This window comes from Diadema antillarum, unplaced genomic scaffold (genome assembly GCF_040938485.1).
Source record: "Diadema antillarum isolate AM-2024a unplaced genomic scaffold, OU_Dant_1.0 seq00000376_RagTag, whole genome shotgun sequence".
NCBI classification, from domain to species: domain Eukaryota; kingdom Metazoa; phylum Echinodermata; class Echinoidea; order Diadematoida; family Diadematidae; genus Diadema; species Diadema antillarum.
The window spans coordinates 589286-605971 of record NW_027271375.1 but is presented as its reverse complement, the minus strand read 5'-3'; the positions used below and the strand labels follow the sequence as shown (position 1 = coordinate 605971).

The following is a 16686-nucleotide window of genomic DNA, read 5'->3' as shown; positions in this document are numbered from 1 at the left end:
CAGCAGTATTAATTGTGCAAGCAATCACAGGGGTATACGCTAGAATATATCACTGGCTACAGTACTAAACATAGTATCTGTGATGCACCTTTGAAATGGAGGCTTATTTCAAAATTTTGAAGCCCTGGTGTTTTTTTGTCACTCTTTAGTTGATAGAATAAAATGCATAGCTACAATAAGCAATTTACTTTTTCACTTCCCCCATGGGCTTTGGAAGTGAGGGTTATTATGATTTCTGGAAAAGTGGAAATTTCCCAGGACATGAAGTTAGGCACAAAAATAAGAGTATTTGAATGTTTCACTTGTTGTATGTGATATCATTTCATATTTTTGACTCTGCAGAATTTGAAATTCATCTTACCCAACCCACCAGGGGTCGCACTTAACTTTTTTTTAAACTAGCCAGGCGGACTACTTAGAATCAATTTTAACACTGAAGCAATATTTTGGCAAGCCAGACGGACCAGTAACTTCAGAATTTTATGATTTTTAGCTAGTCCGACGTGATTTTGGGTGGCCAATGGCCAGCGGACCATCACCAATTTCGAACCCTGCAACCAAGCCTTAAAACTTACTTGTGCACAAAATTTCTGCTTCACTCTGTATAAAAGTATGGCCTAAATTTGTATCATATCTAGAGTGACTGGAGATGACTAAAAAATTCAAAGGCAAGAAATTAAGGAATTCTGTCTCTAGAGCCAAACTGGGAGACAGATTGATCTAGGAATTGATGAATGCTCGCCTCATGGCGGTTTTATAGACTGCAGATAAAATCCTCAGGTTGTTGGTGGGCTGCAGTATGATGACTGCTACCTGAGACCTGTGTGATATTTGTAGAGCTGTAGGAACATGGTCCTCTTACAACTGTGGAACACAGTGCTGGGCTTGGCACAGGATGTGTGAGCAGAGGTCAATACTAAGGTCAGTACAGGTGACTTGCAGGGGTCAATTGGGGTTACGGCCAAAATTCATAGAGATTTGATAAGGACCACTCTAAAAGATGAGGAAATATCCTGCACGAGCCATCTGGGAGAAATTGGGAAGACACAAAGACCTAGACTTCAATGCGCCATTCAATCATAACTTAAAAAGTCTCTGAAATTTGAAGCCAGAGATAGGGGGTGCAGTTTCTTACATTTCCAATTTGGGACAACTTTATCAAAAATGTATGCTACCAAAAATCAAATAAGTTGCTTTACAAAAAAATGCAGAGAAAGAGACAGAGAGTGATAGAAATGCAGGCATCACATCCTCTAAATATTCTTCAATATTTTTCTGTTGACCTTGCCACAGTTGACGTAAGTTCATGACGTAATCTAACGGAGTATTTTGATATGTCATATTTTGATATGTGTTTGGTTTTTAATAAAGCTGCAGAGTCTGGTTGCTGCAGACTACACATACTCCAGCCTCAAGACATACAAGACTCTGGACCATTGGAGGGGTGGGAAGTACAAGCGCAAGAGCGGGATCCCTGCAGTGATAATACCTGTAGCACAAAACACCTTCCCCCGCCATAGTGCGCTGCTAGGAGGGAAGAAACAAAGCGACAGGGGGCACTGACCTTTTTCACTTCTTTCCCAAAAGATGGGAGGTACAGGTGTAGCCTCAATTTCAGGCTCATCAGTGGCACCTCCCCTCCACATCGCTGGAGTTCACTGTTAGCAATGATTTTAATAGTCTTGAGTAACAGTCAATCTTCCTAAGCAAGTTGCCATCAAATTTCATAGTGGCATTTCATGCCACTATGATTTAGTCACTCCCCCTTTACATTGCAAGGTAAGTTCATTGATCTCAACCTTTGACCTTAAGAGTTGACCTACAACCTCATTTGCACAAATCAAATACCTGGGTTTACATTTGTACCAATATTGCTATCCATCTTTCAAGAGTGTAATTCCAGTGCATATTCCAAGCTAAAGTTGTGGAAAATGACATTCAGATGAGGTTCAGTACCGTACCTTGTTGACCTCAAAATTTGACATGTCATCTCTGTCATTTCCTTTACAATCTTCATGAATTTATTCTTCTGCCTTTAATACCAAAATCATTTATTACCACAAGACAATAGTAACCTGAAGGCATAGTTTGGAAATGACATTCTTTCGATATTGACATTTGACTTTTCTTTCTAATCATCCTACTGTATATCATCCCTGTCCTATCCTTGGATTACAGTAAAATTGGACCATCCTAGCTGGAGTCAAGTGTGGAAAGTCCAATGACCTCTGACCTTTGACTCAGAGGATTTTTGCTAAACTCTAATCTGAGTCACTGCATCTTTAGGTGTAGATGTAGGCCTATATACTAGCACCTTAAGCACAATTTGATATCTATCACATGAAATTCCATGCTGTCATCTCTTTAACTTCAAAGCGACGCTCAACTTCATGTTCATGTTGCCACTGATAGAAAAAGGCGAAATTGTACAATCATAAGTCAAAGTTTCACTCAAATCTGACAAAAATAAGAGGATTGCAGTCTTTGTAACCATTTCCCTGTTTCGTGCCACCTGCACATATCATGTGATACTACCACCTTTAATCCCTTAGATACAGTGTATGCTTCCCCTGCCCCCACACACAAAAAAAAAGGGAAATGAAACACAGAGTAACATTATTTACCTGTATTTCCATCATTATCTGTAGTCCAGATGACTATTTTGTGCTACTACTCTATCAACACAAACAAAAACAAAATCCACATAGAAAACTGATAATTATATCTGAATATCTTGTTCTGTACATTTACAAAATAATTAAGAGTATAAACACATGGGTGTAGGTACAGACAACTCGCGTTTTGTCTCGTATTATCGAAATGTCAAAGCGAACAATAATGCATATGATGATATACAGACGATAATTTTTGGACCTGAATTCTCACTTCCTCGCCAAGAAAGTTCGTCATATTCATTATAACAAGAGTACACTGCATCTTGATGAATAGACCTTTCATGTCATAATGATATATATGGTTGCTGTACTATGACTTTTCTTGAACTCTGCTGACCCCTTCCCACAATGCCGATGGGCAAGCTCAAGCTATCATCACTACTGAGAGATGAGCCATATCAAAACCTTGGCCACAAGGTGAGACTCACTGACTCCTCTCCCAGCTGCTAAACCAGGGGACCGTCACTGAACCGCATCTGGTAGACCGCTCTCGGCATCGTGCACCGAGGCAACGCATGTAACATCACTAAACTTCAGCTATCTGGTCGACCACTTTACATTGCCAACAGACACTGACACACACTATAGGAGCTGAATGGAAAATCTGAATCTGAAAATCTTTCTCTCTTGTTAAACTTATCCAATTTTGACAACTTTTTGTTTGGATGAAATCTCAACAATTGATATGTTCCAAACATTTGCTCTGAATACAATATACATATCATTCTCCCTAAATAGTCATCTTTACACTTGTGCAGCTTGAGAATAGTTGTGGGGAAATCAGTTCCAAAACATCTATAACTTCCATTTTATTCATGCTATATCTCTCATCAAGCTATAAAACATGTATTTTAGACAAAAGTCTCTCACAATTACAACAATCAAAAAAGCAGTCAAACATTCAGTTTTAATTTGGAAACATATTAACTTGATTCACTCCTCCAAATTTGCATACGAGTATGGATATATTTCGGAATAAACAGTCTTCCAATATATCCAAATGTTGAATTACTGGATAAGCTGTTATTTTCACAAGGATTTAAGTTTTGCAAATTTTGCAAATCACTGTTGGCCTGAAGATTTAGCAACACACAAAAAATATAGCCATCTAATTCTGCACTTACGATAGTCCAAGTTTGTAATTGCAAAAACAACATCTCGCAAACACGTTTGTGACCTCCTCATTTGCAATTAAATATCTGTATGCAAAATTTACAGCTCTTACAGTCGTAACTAGAATAAGGGTCACATTATATGCAATGTTGGGAAGTAACAACAAATCATGAAAGCAATGTAATTTCCCACTGTATGAAGTATGATAATGGTGTTTGAAGCTCCTTAAAGATTTGAACTTGAGCAAGGGAGTGCATCATTGCTCAGCAACCAGCAGCTTGATCCATGCCACTGCATTATTTCATCATGTCATCTATTCACGAAAGCCTTCGTGGAATTATGTCAGCTATCTTTGATTGGTCTACCACACACTGTCCAGAGCAGATGAGATCTACATCTTGTCCCATCGAAATGCCATGAGTGTGTGTGTGTGTGTGTTTGTGTGTGTGTGTGTGTGTGTTTGTGTTTGTGTGTGAGAGAGAGATTGAGAATGTGAGACAAGGGAGGGAGGAGATGACAAAAGAAAAGAGAAGGAAAGAAGAGTAAAATGAAGAGAGAGAAGACGTTGCGTATATGAGCGTGCCATTGCTTTTCCTCTACATCACTTCTAGATTTAAAAAATGGCTCTTCAAATCTGATCCAACGCTAATGCAGGTTGGAGAAATACTCATCCTTGTGACCATTAAGACCATAAAGGTTTTTGTTGTAGTCAAAAGCCCAAATCAAAAGCTGCAACAAAAATTCTGACACTTCAGTGAAAGTTGCTCCATTAATGTGCCAAAGGCCACATAAATCATTGCTAAAGAATTCGCTGAAGTAATTTTTTTTTTCACTTTGTCGGTTTGATGTGATGATTTGCGATGAGCCGTATCACCAAAGAAAAATTATGTTTTTTCTCACCTAACTTCCATTTCCAGAACTTTCGAACAAAAAACAAACCGTGCAGCTAACCTGCTACACTACCGTTTACACCATCGTCATATCTGTGTGTGGCAGATAGTGATTTTAATGTAACACTTTGCTCCACTAATGCCCCAATGAGAATGAGCCACTGTTATTTACAAAAGCTACTGTTTTTGTCTTTCGTTTTGTTAAGGTTGCAAATGTGCTTCTGGTTGATCAGGTCAAAGGTCAATGGTTGCCGCCGTTGGAAGCATAACAACATTACAGCAATTGAAAATCTCTTTCTCATTCCTCACCCATTTTTTTTTTTATGAACTATTTTGCCATTGACTTAAAATAAGTAAGACTTGACAGGGCATTGAATAGTCCCACCTGCCCAATTATGTGTAACCATTTTGCAAAGAAGCTAACAGAAAAAAAAAGAAGCCCACTGTGGATCACAAACCTTTTGTAACCACAAAACTGCAGCTCAAGAAAAAAAAAGGAGGTGCAAACATTCCTAGCTTCAGAAGTGGGTGGAACACCCGAGACTACGAAGAAATCTACTTATCAATCAGATGTTTCCGAAAAAAAGAAGAAGAAATAACAATAGATGCTGATGTTAGCGGAGAGTTTACACAACTTACTTGTTCTGTTATTGGAAGGCAGTAATTCCCCAGCTCAGAATCTGGCAAATTTTTCATGAATTGGACACAGCTCTTGATTCTCCGTTTTTCCCATACCCTGCCATCCAAGCAGTGCAAGAGAGCAGGTACCCCGAGATTTCGGCGATTCAGGATGACACACTTGTTGATCCCCAGATAAAATGGGGAACATGTTTTTGGAGGCAGCTATTCTCTGCGATCCGACCCTCGGCTGACCTTCCCCCTTTTTCCCCTGGATTACGTTCAGGCGAATAAAAATAAATTTGACCCAAATTCGGAGCCTGAATGAAAACATCAACCGATTCCTCAGGACTTTCGAAGGAGATTTCACTAATAACAAAATTCTGCTGTGACACAAATGGGAGGCCTTTTTTACCCACCCCCACATTTTCTAGGTTATCCACACCTCCAAGTTTCTGTCCCAGCATCAGAACGGGAAACTTAATCGCTACCACCGAGGAGGTAAGGCTTGGAATTGCTGTCCAAATTGGTAGGATTCCTTTGCTTGACCACTACAAAAACTTGAAAACAAATATTCCCTTCCCACTTTTTCTTGCTTTCTTTTTTTTTCAGGCAGCACAGTAAGTATTTAAAAACCTTTCAATACCTAAAAGTCTGTGTGTGGGATTTTTTTTTCTTGCATTCACCCAAGTTGAGAAGTTTCTTTTATAATTCTTTCAAATTCACATCTTTCAATCAAACATAAAATTCACTGTATCTGTAGCTATTAGCAATGCATACAGTTGTAGCTGCTCCAATCTTGAATTCAGTTTCCACCATAAACCATCCCAGTTTCTACACTTTTGATTATAAAACAAAAGTTGCATGAAACCAGTGTATATTAAATCAAGAAAAAGAACCTGCAAAATTTTGTTGTCGCTGTTATTTCAATAAAAATAAATCGGGGAGGGATATGATTTACGATACACCATGGCTGTTATAACAATAAGTGCTTGATGAAATGCTGTGATGATTGATTTTAACTCCAATTCTTTTAATGAATGAAACATAATCGTAGCAGGTTCATATTATATCCTGTTAAAACTTGGAAGGTTTCTGAGGTCTTCCGAGGTCTTCAGTAATTCTACTGCATGGTCTCAAGACCAAGAAAACCAGGAAGTTGACATGTAAAACACAAATCTAGATTGTACAGAATACCACTCTGATACCAAATTTATTTATAATCCTGTTTTTCCAAATGTGAAATAGTCCAATGGCTTGAATCATTTAAAAACATTTTATAAAGAGAATTTATAATTTCATGAAATAAGAAATAAGATTAATCAAATGAGTGATTTTCAAAAAAAAATCAACTATAATTAATAAGAAAGAAGAAATTTCTCATACATTAAACCTAATCCATTTCAAGAATTCCTAGATGCACTATACAGTTTGGGGAAAGTGTGGAAATCACATATTTCTTAAAGTTGTGCAAAATAATAAAATTCATAAATCTAGTACAAAGTACTTACAAACATGCAAGCAATTAGTGGGTGATACATATGTAAAAATAAGTATTAAAAAATAAACAAGACTTATATTTAACTTGAATGCCCCATTCATATATAACATGGCAAGCCTCAAAAACCTCTGCAGTCTCTCTTTAACGCAAAGTGCTTAATTCATCAGACACTTGTCAGTAAAATCAAATAATTTGCAACATGGTAATATGATTTGGAACCCTTATAACTAAAATTTTCACCACATCAGCCATCTAAATTCATGCTTGAAATGTGATTACTGACATGACACTGAAAACGTCCTTCCGTACAGCAATACAGATCTTTCCAATAATGACTTATAAATTCAAGTCCCTGTTTTGCGATCAGATGGGGAGGGAAAAAAAAACCCTCCTTCATACATTCTACATCAGTGTACAAAGTATACTGATGATGAGAATTAGTAAAAATTGATCTGTTTGATAATCCCGGTCTTCTGCGCCTCTCCCAGTTCTGTCATAACCCTTCACGTTTCTTTCAGTCGACGCCAGAAAATCAATTTCTCAATAATTAAATTGACATTTGCAATGGAGCAAAAGAGGTCAAACTGGCATGTTCTTTGTGCACTAAGCTTGCCTGGCAGTCATTGCAGATGCTATGGAAATGAAATGAAGAAAAAAAATGCTGGTAGATTTCCATCATTTTCTTTGCGAGCAATAGTATCTTGCAGTTTCTAAAACATCAAGTTACTGCTTCAGATTTTCTCTCGTCTCTTGTGTATCAGTTTCTCCCGAGTGTTTTGCTTTGATAATGTGTCCCGTTGCATCTGTGTTATACTACGTTAAGAGGGAGGCAAATTGAAGAAAATTCACACCTCAACCTTCACCCAGCTGTATTTGATATTCTCTTGCTAATATCATTATTCTTTATTTGCTTCATAAAAGCAAATATTTTATACAATAAAACATTTCATAAAACATAGCTATGCAGATACACAAATACAAACATACATTCTATTCATACCCCCCCCCCAAAAAAAAACCACCACAAAACAAAACAAAATATAAATCAAACTCGAAATGTCGCTATGGCGACTGGTATGCCTCCGCCATAACGCATGATTCTCTTAATAGGTCTATAGTACATGTGGATAATGTGTGATTACATTTTCACAAAAATGGCAAAATATCAAAATGACATGTTTGTCACAAATGTGTTGAATGTTCACCTTCCTTGACCTAGGTTTAATTGGATGAATAGGAGAGCATGTATTTGGGGATCTAAGGACTTTAACTTGACTTTGACCCTTTCATAAGTTTATGCATTGAGTAATTTTCAGGCTATGGAGAAAAAGTGCAATTTCTGTATTGTTAGTAAATTGTTACCATTTTCATCTGGCCTTTGACCCTAAAATTCATAAGAGAATCCCTGTCAGGCAGAACATGCATAAATATATAAGATACTTAGTTTCAAGATAACTTGAGCCACTTTCGAGATATGGAGAAGTAAGTTTAGCACTTTCACTTGATCTTTGACCTTTTGACCTTTGTCCTTTTGGGCAAAAAAAAAATCACAGAGAATCACTACTGGGTTCATGCATACACCAAGTTTAAAAAAAATAATCCTGCTGGCATTGCATAAATAAGAGGGAAATAGTAAAATTTTGAAGTGTGGCCCTTGACCTTTGACCCCTGACCTTTGACCTCTAGAACCCCAAATTTCCTGGATAATCACTGCCAGTCCGTACATGCATTGTTCCACAAAGAAACAGCTTTTGTACCTTGAACAATTTCCAAGATACGGAAAAAAAAGTGAAATTTTAACATCTTTACTTGACCTTTAGACTTTTGACCTCATGACTCCAAACTTTCACCAGAGAATTTTAATTGGGTAATACATGTATACACTAAGTTTCAAGAAAATATCTTCAGGCATTGCATAGATATGGGGGAAATAGTGAAATTTTAAGCATTTGACCTTGATCTTTTGACCTTTGACCTCGAGCATGTGCACCCAAAAGTTGATAGGCACAACTTCAACCCCTAATACACATACATGCCAAGTTTCATTAGGATACCTCAAAAGGTTTTTTAGTTATGCTGTCCACAAAATTCATCACAGACGGACGGAAGGACGGACGGAAGGACGGACGGACAAGCCGAAAACATAATGCCTCCGGCACCACTTTGTGGCGGAGGCATAAAAATTATGCTCTGGGTAATTATTCATGTAATGCAATATTGGACATTCCATGTCAATGATAATCTGTTTATATAGAAAAGTGACTGAAAATCACAAGTAAATAAAAAATTTCTGAACCCAGGATCCAACACATTTGTTTATAAACATTTCAATTAACTGAACCAAACCAAACTAAATTCTCTCTAAACTTTGGGACAAAAGCAAGAACAGTTTATCATTCACCTCATATCACCATCCAAAGATAAAGCGAGAAAAAACAAAAACCATAGATATTGGCTGGCAAAGCTTGCCATGTTTACCAGTACCAGTCGGTAAGATCAAAAGAGGGAGAGTTTGCGGAAGATCGCATTTTAATTAGATGCAACAACGCACAAGGACAAGTGAAGTACAACGTCTTTATACCAGGGGGTATGACCGACGGAGGGTTGGTAGAGTGCGATGTTGCGTCTGTGTGTGGGCTTTGCATTTTCATGAGACGTGTATTGTGCGCGCCTTGGCCTTCATCGGTCAACAAATCGACTACTAGTACCTGCACCCCCAGAAAACACTTCAGAATAGTTCAAAGGCGTTGCGCTCTAATCAAAGTCACCCTAACAGCACCGGACGAAACTCGATCCCGCGCTAATTTTTCTTCCAATATCGCTCCGGAATGCACTTCCAATTTCCACCCCTTCGCTCTAAAAATGAAAGAAAAAAAAAATGCTACAAATATAAATGTTTTCACGTAATGCGAAGGCTGTAATGAAAACTGTTTTTAACGCTGTGACCGCCCATCGTGGTAGCCCAGCAAAATACGTCAGCCCAAGCGAAGCTCTTTATAGGCGCTAAATCTATCCACGATCGGGTTTCTAAAGGCACGCTAATGCGGACTAAATTAGAAAGGTGGTGTAAACGGCATTGAAATCATTATACGGCCTGTTGATCAAATTCCTCCCTATTGTCCTCGCGTAAAGGACGCGTTTTCAAGGAACACTTCCCTTGGCTGATAGAGAATACTTGCTTCTTTTATTCAGACGTTGAAAAAGAGAGCATTCGGACCATCTTCTGGTGGAAACCATCTCGATTTCTGCCCCGAGGAACCACCGAGTTCGCAGGGGAGAGTCGGCCGCGTTTGACGCGATGGCACTTCAAGGTTTTCACTCAATATAAACTCGCACTGTTTCGCGCTCTCTCATAAAACGAACTCGATTTCGGCGCGATTGATACGACTTCCCTGTCACCGAACCTGTGAAAAGTTGAGTCTGGACGTGAAAAGAAATCCCCACCACGAAAACACCCTTTGTGACAAACAGACAACATGAAACACTGAAACAACAATAGAAGCGCACAAACAATCATGACACACACAAACATACATACACAATAGTTAACGAACTTATTCGTCCAGCATCATCAACGGACCCTCTCCTTCCTTTCACATAATGGTCATATAAAATAGACAAAAAGGCATTGCAACTACGAGAAAGAATATGCATAACAACCCAATCAGGCGGCGAGCTTTTAAGTTCTACCAATTAGCTTGAAGTTGTCTAGTTTGTTGACCTCCCAAACAACATTTCCACAAAGTGTTTTTCGGATCCCGAAGCTAAGCGTATTCTTTTAGCTTTTATGTCGGAACACCCGCAAAAATTGTCATTGCAATTTTTACGCAAGCGGTCTGGCGTGCAGTTCGTTGCGTAGTCAATATAAAATCAACGTTCGTCGTCAAAATTCCGAGAAAATTGAATGTCCCTCGTTTCTTCGCTGGTCTTCTTTCACATTACCCCTTACCACTCGCTTTGTTTTGTTTCCTTGTTGTTGTTTTTTTCCCGAGCGACCAGCTGCCCGCATGCTCGCGTAGCACGTACCGGTAATTGAATTCATTACTCGCAATTTGCGAGCGATAAAACATCACACATACCGCCGCACTGAAAACAATTGCTAATCGCCGCCTGATTCGATTATCTCTCATCATATGACTTTTCAAGCCACGCCACTGGCTCGACAACATTACCAGAAACGATCAATCACATTCGCTCCTGCCGACACACAAACATTCGCGCGCGCACACACACACACAAGTCATGTCGTACCTGCGAAAAGTTGAGGCCGTTGAGAGGGATGCACTGCTCTTCCACTTGTTCCACCGCCCCTGTCCTCTTGTTCAGTCGCATCGCCTCCTGGGCGAGATATAAATCCAAAACGGGAATTCCTCTCGATTTTACGTCCGTTTCCGTGAGCGAATTCACCATCATCATCACCCAAATCGGCTTCTTTCTCTCCCAGTTTCCCGCAATTGTGTTGAAGAGATAGTCTGCGTAAACACCCCTGCCCCGCTGATCCGCAGTTAGCCACTGGGGCATCATGTGCTTCACGTATTCCAAATGACTTTTTAATCGCTGAAACATACTCTCCGGGAGGACATCGCTCAAGTTCTCCCCCTGCGGTAACAATTGGCAGTTTGCGAGTCCCGACAGCGTATACGGATCCATCAGATCCAACTCGAAGAATATATGCTCGCTTTCGCGGAAAGCAACTTTGGTATTTTCGGGAATGTAATCCCAAACTCGCGTGTAAGGTACGTGTATTGTCCCAAAAAAGTATGCCGGTGGTTCCCGCCGTACTCGCCATAAGAAGGAAGTCGTCCCCTATTCAGAGGAAGACAAAAAGGAATCACAAACAAAAACCTGAAGTGATTGCAACATTGGTATTGTATCTAGAAGATAGGACCTGTCAATCTATTCTTGAAAATGTGAGTGGCAGCTCGTAGAAGAAAAGTCACACAAAACGAATTAAATGCTCATTGAAGGGAAACACAATCCACCCGGATTTTCTCGAAACGTGCTTTGTGAAGATCTTAATTAAAACAATACATTGATGGGGAGATAGCAGAAAATCAATTGAAATGACATTGGTTACTGTGGGAGAAAATGGGTAGTATAGCAAGAGGTTATAGAGTTGCCCTCCCTCTATAAGATTGTCGAGGCTAATTGCATGGATTTTTTTTCCTTCTTCACAGGAGGCGACTGAGAATAGAAGATGAAGGAGTGCAGTCTAGGGATGTTGAGAAATAGGGGCCACACAAACAAACCTAAATGCATTAGGAGGGGGCAGACATGCCCCCGCTCGTGAAAGGGGAAGGCTTTTAGGGTAAGTCGCCAGGACGGAACAAAAACCCTATTATCCAGCGCGATGGATAGAAAAGAAAAAGGGGGCAGCGAAGATCAGTTCAGTTGGGTGAACTGATAACGAGTTTGGAGCCGCGGCGAAGTGCGTTCCTGTCTCGATGAAAAGAAGACAACGTAACACAAGGAGACCACGAGTATAAAGAAACATCAAAGTAAGCATGGTCTCGCAATCTAATTAGGTGCTGAGGAAAACGAAATTTCAATTTCATCGGAAGAAGCACAAAAACTGAATGAAGTGTGAAAAAAAATCTACTTGACAACATGGATATATCGCCGTCCAAATTTTTAACAATGATGAAATTAGAAAACGGCTTTGCCACAAAGTTACAACGTCATCCGAATTGTACACTTTAACATTTAATTGTACCCTTTTAAAGACTTTAAGAGTGATGTATTTTATTGAAGAATTTATCTTCTCAAAAAAAAAACACGCACCCATATAAATCTTATGTATAAAAAATCTACACGATCATCTCGAAAGAACAAGAATTGAATCGTGATACGTTCACGGCCACACTTCCTTGACCTTGATGAAGATATAAACTTCGTACTTTTCGAGCCAAATGTTCGTAAAATGTGATTAATATCGAAATTACAGGAATCATTGCCTATGACACTCAGTTGACTTTTATCAGGACGTTCTGTTTTCAATCCAACACACAGCGCCTCTTCATATAAGCGGGCGGGCGTAGGTATATACCAAGGAGCTATAAGAGTTGGTTTATATACAGAGGGTAAGAAGTAAAGGAGTAACGAAGAGAAGTTGTGAGCGAACCTGCGTGTGTCTGTGACAGTTGAGCTGCTCGCGAAGATCTTGAATGGACGAAGCCCCTCCCCGTGGCCAAGGTAAGAACACCAGCACGAAAACAGCCAAGACATCCACCACAGCATGGCTAACGAGTCCCACCACGACACGAATGATGAATTCACAGCACGCCTGAACTCTAGGGTCCAACAGCCGACGGCACGGCGATTGATTCCAGCTAGGGACCACGGACGGGTTTTTAGTCGCGGCGCGGCTCCCTAACTCGAATCGTAAACGGTTCGTAATACTTCATCGGAAAACTCGCACACATTCGAGTCATGACGGAAGTAAAGATCGATCCCTAGTCCATGCAATTCTTGAAATATCCATATTTATGATCCGACTGCCTGATTCAATTCCGTTGAGGGGCAAGCGCGAAAGAAATCGGCTGAACCACGATCAACCATCTCTTGCCGGAGTAAGTTCGAAGGGCAGCTCCCTACCCACCGAGGCCAATTAAGCCCCATACAAAACGAAGGCAGTGACGGACAGTAATGAGCTACACGCGGGTCAACGAAAAAAAAGAAGAAAAAAATCTTCTGTTGACCACTCGGCCACTTGAGTAAACTTCTTACACAAACGCACAATGACTCACTTTAAACTCGAGTGGAATGGCTGTGTGCAGAGCGGCATTGCTCTCCATCTGACGACTACTATTAGTGCGAATGTAAACGAATTTCCACGGCGGAAAGTTTGCCAGCGTTGAGCTCAGTATGTACGGACGATTAGCAGCGAGCTGGCGGACAGTGGAATCTACGTCTACCGTCGGGCGCACGTCAACCGAGTAGCAGCCTACATAATGATCGTGGTTTGTGTATTGGTCGACTCGACTCTTCGCTCTGCGCGTGGAATGTTTTGTACATGTAGTCTCATCACACACGTAATTCAGACTCATATGATTTAGCACAACGATGATTTTTACTCTCTAGTCAAATGCGAATGCAGCTTTTCATATTACAATCAGTCATCACATTGAAATCCCTAAAACCAAAAATTGACACAGATGAAGTGTCTTTTTAAGGTAACTACGTTTTGCTCTCAATCAGTTGCTATCAATAGTGGGATAGAATTTGAGTCTGGTAACAAAGACTAGTAAAGTTCATTCACAAGGGAAGAGTAAGAAGAGTGAGAGATATACAACAAGATGACGCCAGCATGCGACTTTTCATACAGATATCTCAAATTTCGCACACACACTGTTGCTTGGTACGATCACTATACAGATCTTTTACAAATTTTCGACTCGAAACCAAACGGGGATGCCCAATTAGCAACTTGACCGTGGATCTCGCGAAATTCATTTGCGTGTCAACAACAGGTGAAGATAGAAAAGCCGCAGCAAACCTTTGAAAGAGAGAGCGAGGGAGAGAGTCACCGCCGGTGCGAGCAGTCGGTCAAACTCGGCAGGCCGAAGTGTCAATTTGAACACCACCCTCTTGACAATGGCGGTGGCGAAGGGAATAGAAGAAAGGTGTTGCGGAAAGGTCTTTTGTGGTTTCTTGCGAAGGTCTTTCCAGTTTCTAAGTATTATGTGGGTTAACAGATTTTCTTTCACTACCCCCCCCCCCCCTCCACAATTTGTATGGATAAATCTTTCACATGTGTCCGAGTAGATTTCCTAGAAAAGGGAAATGACCACATTTGCTTAGTAGCTCAAACGCCTAAGTTGGAATTTATGTGGACAGTTAGCAAGCATATAAGGTGGGTCCACAACACTGTACTTTTGACCTCTTGAACCCCCCCCCCCCTCCGAGATTTATTCTACTCCACAATCACAAAATAAATAGAATACAATTCCTTTTTTTTTTTAATCCTGCGACATTTTCTTCGTATCGTTGTATATGTTGACCTCACAAATTACTGTGAATCTCCTATATCATTATAGAGAGGGCAACACATAGAATTTAAAGGGGATAGTATAGTATTGGTTGAGGTGAGAAATGTTACAGAGCATACATTTCTAAGAGATATTCAAAGTTGATTTGATGAAAATCGGTTGTGAAGTGGCTGAGATGTCTAAAAACAAAGTAAAACCACGTGATCCTAATAAAAGGTAGGTCTCACCTTTAATTAGGTTCACTTTGTTTTGAATATCTCAGCCATTTCAAAACCAATTTTCATCAAATAAACGTCGGATTCCTCTTGGAATTACATGCTCTTTCTTATTTTGTTATTCCATGAGAGGTTTCCCATTATCTCACCCCCCCCCCCCCAAAAAAAAAAACCAACCAACCAACCTATGATAGAAACCTTAAGTCAGGTTTCAACCAAAACTATGCTATCCCTTTAACTTGTTTTATTGTACAAATTAGCCTAACGTTTGAACGGATGCTGGATTATCCAGACTTTCATCAAGTGTTTACCTTCTCCATTCGTGCCATTCGCAGAAATCCACATGCGAATATCACTGTTTAAGAGAAATTTCCCCTTTCGCAGATTTGGTGATATTATCCCCTCAAAAATGAGACAAAATTTAAGATGATAAAAGATTGTTGCCATTCGGTGAGTTGTGGGTGTTTTGTTGTTATTGGTTGTTGTTGTTGTTTTGTTTCTTTCATCTTCCCAGCGGGTATAATGGCTAAGGAGATATTATTTCCCTTATTATCATACACCCTTTCTTAGTGAAGATCATTGATTATTGTATAATATTGCAAGCATATAGTGGTTTATTGCCGAATATGGTTGTAAGAACTGGCAGGGACAGTAATTAAGATTTGTTTACTTGTTTCATACACACTAAATGTTGCAGTGATCCAAATCACAGCTCATTGGAAAGCTATACCGGGTTACAGATCGTGTCACGTGCCAATGATGTTGCCAACGTGCCAAAATTGTTCATGCAATCTAACAGAACTCAGTATCACCACTCCTATACTTCCATCACTAAAATCATCATAATTATTGTCATATATACGATTAAATCACTAAGTTTTCCATGCTCCCTGTAAAACATGTTACCGTCGTCAAAGAAGAGCCTTTGGGGGCATCGTTGATTATTGTCCAATATTGTACAAACTACCGAAGAGCTTTGATATGGCGATAAAAGTCGGACCGCATCTGTGTGAGTTTCACAGTTTAATGTATACTCTTTGATTGATTCCTGATTCCATAACATATTATTGCATGGTCATAGTCATAGTCAGAGGTGTCCGTGAAAGAATTTCGATTACATATAAGTTGAAGTAGATGAGTGGAGGGATGCATTCCAAAGCCCCCCCCCCCCAACTGTTTTGCTGAAGGAAAACTCTACTCACCTTAAATGTTTACGTCAATGGAAACATTATTCCGAATGTTCGTCAGTCCCACCTCCCTGGTCAATCCGATAATGAAAATGGGTTTGTTATTCTAAAACGCATTCTGAATTCCCTGCATTGATTAACTGATTGTTAATCCGAAAATAAAAAATAATAAGCTTCGTCAATTCAACATTACACGGCGTTATTCCGAAGGTTCATTAATCGGAAAATAAAAAGAAGGTACATACTGGAACCTCATTTCATTTTCAGTTTAACAAACCTTCGGAATAACGAACCTTCGGAATAACGAAATATAACCGCTAAATCAAAAAAGCAGTAAGAGCAGTTAGTAACTAGAGCCTACAATTCATGTTATAAATACATTTTAATGATTAATCACGGATACAGTAACTCCAGAGATACATGGATAAGTTCTTTCCAGCAGTCTTGTCTTTCCTGGGTCCCGTTTCATAAAACTTGACATCAGGAACAATTGTCACAT

General features: G+C 39.7%; 1 protein-coding gene across 1 annotated transcript in view; it reads right to left on the bottom strand.

Annotated features, from left to right (window-relative positions):
* The window catches only part of LOC139731511 (metalloprotease TIKI1-like), a 66237-nt gene extending 53203 nt beyond the window's left edge, over nucleotides 1-13034 (bottom strand). Inside the window, 3 exon segments of the mRNA XM_071642395.1 lie at nucleotides 11049-11603; nucleotides 12919-13022; nucleotides 13025-13034. Coding sequence (XP_071498496.1) covers nucleotides 11049-11603; nucleotides 12919-13022; nucleotides 13025-13034 — 669 coding nt within the window.
* Nucleotides 13035-16686: the final 3652 nt, after the last annotated feature.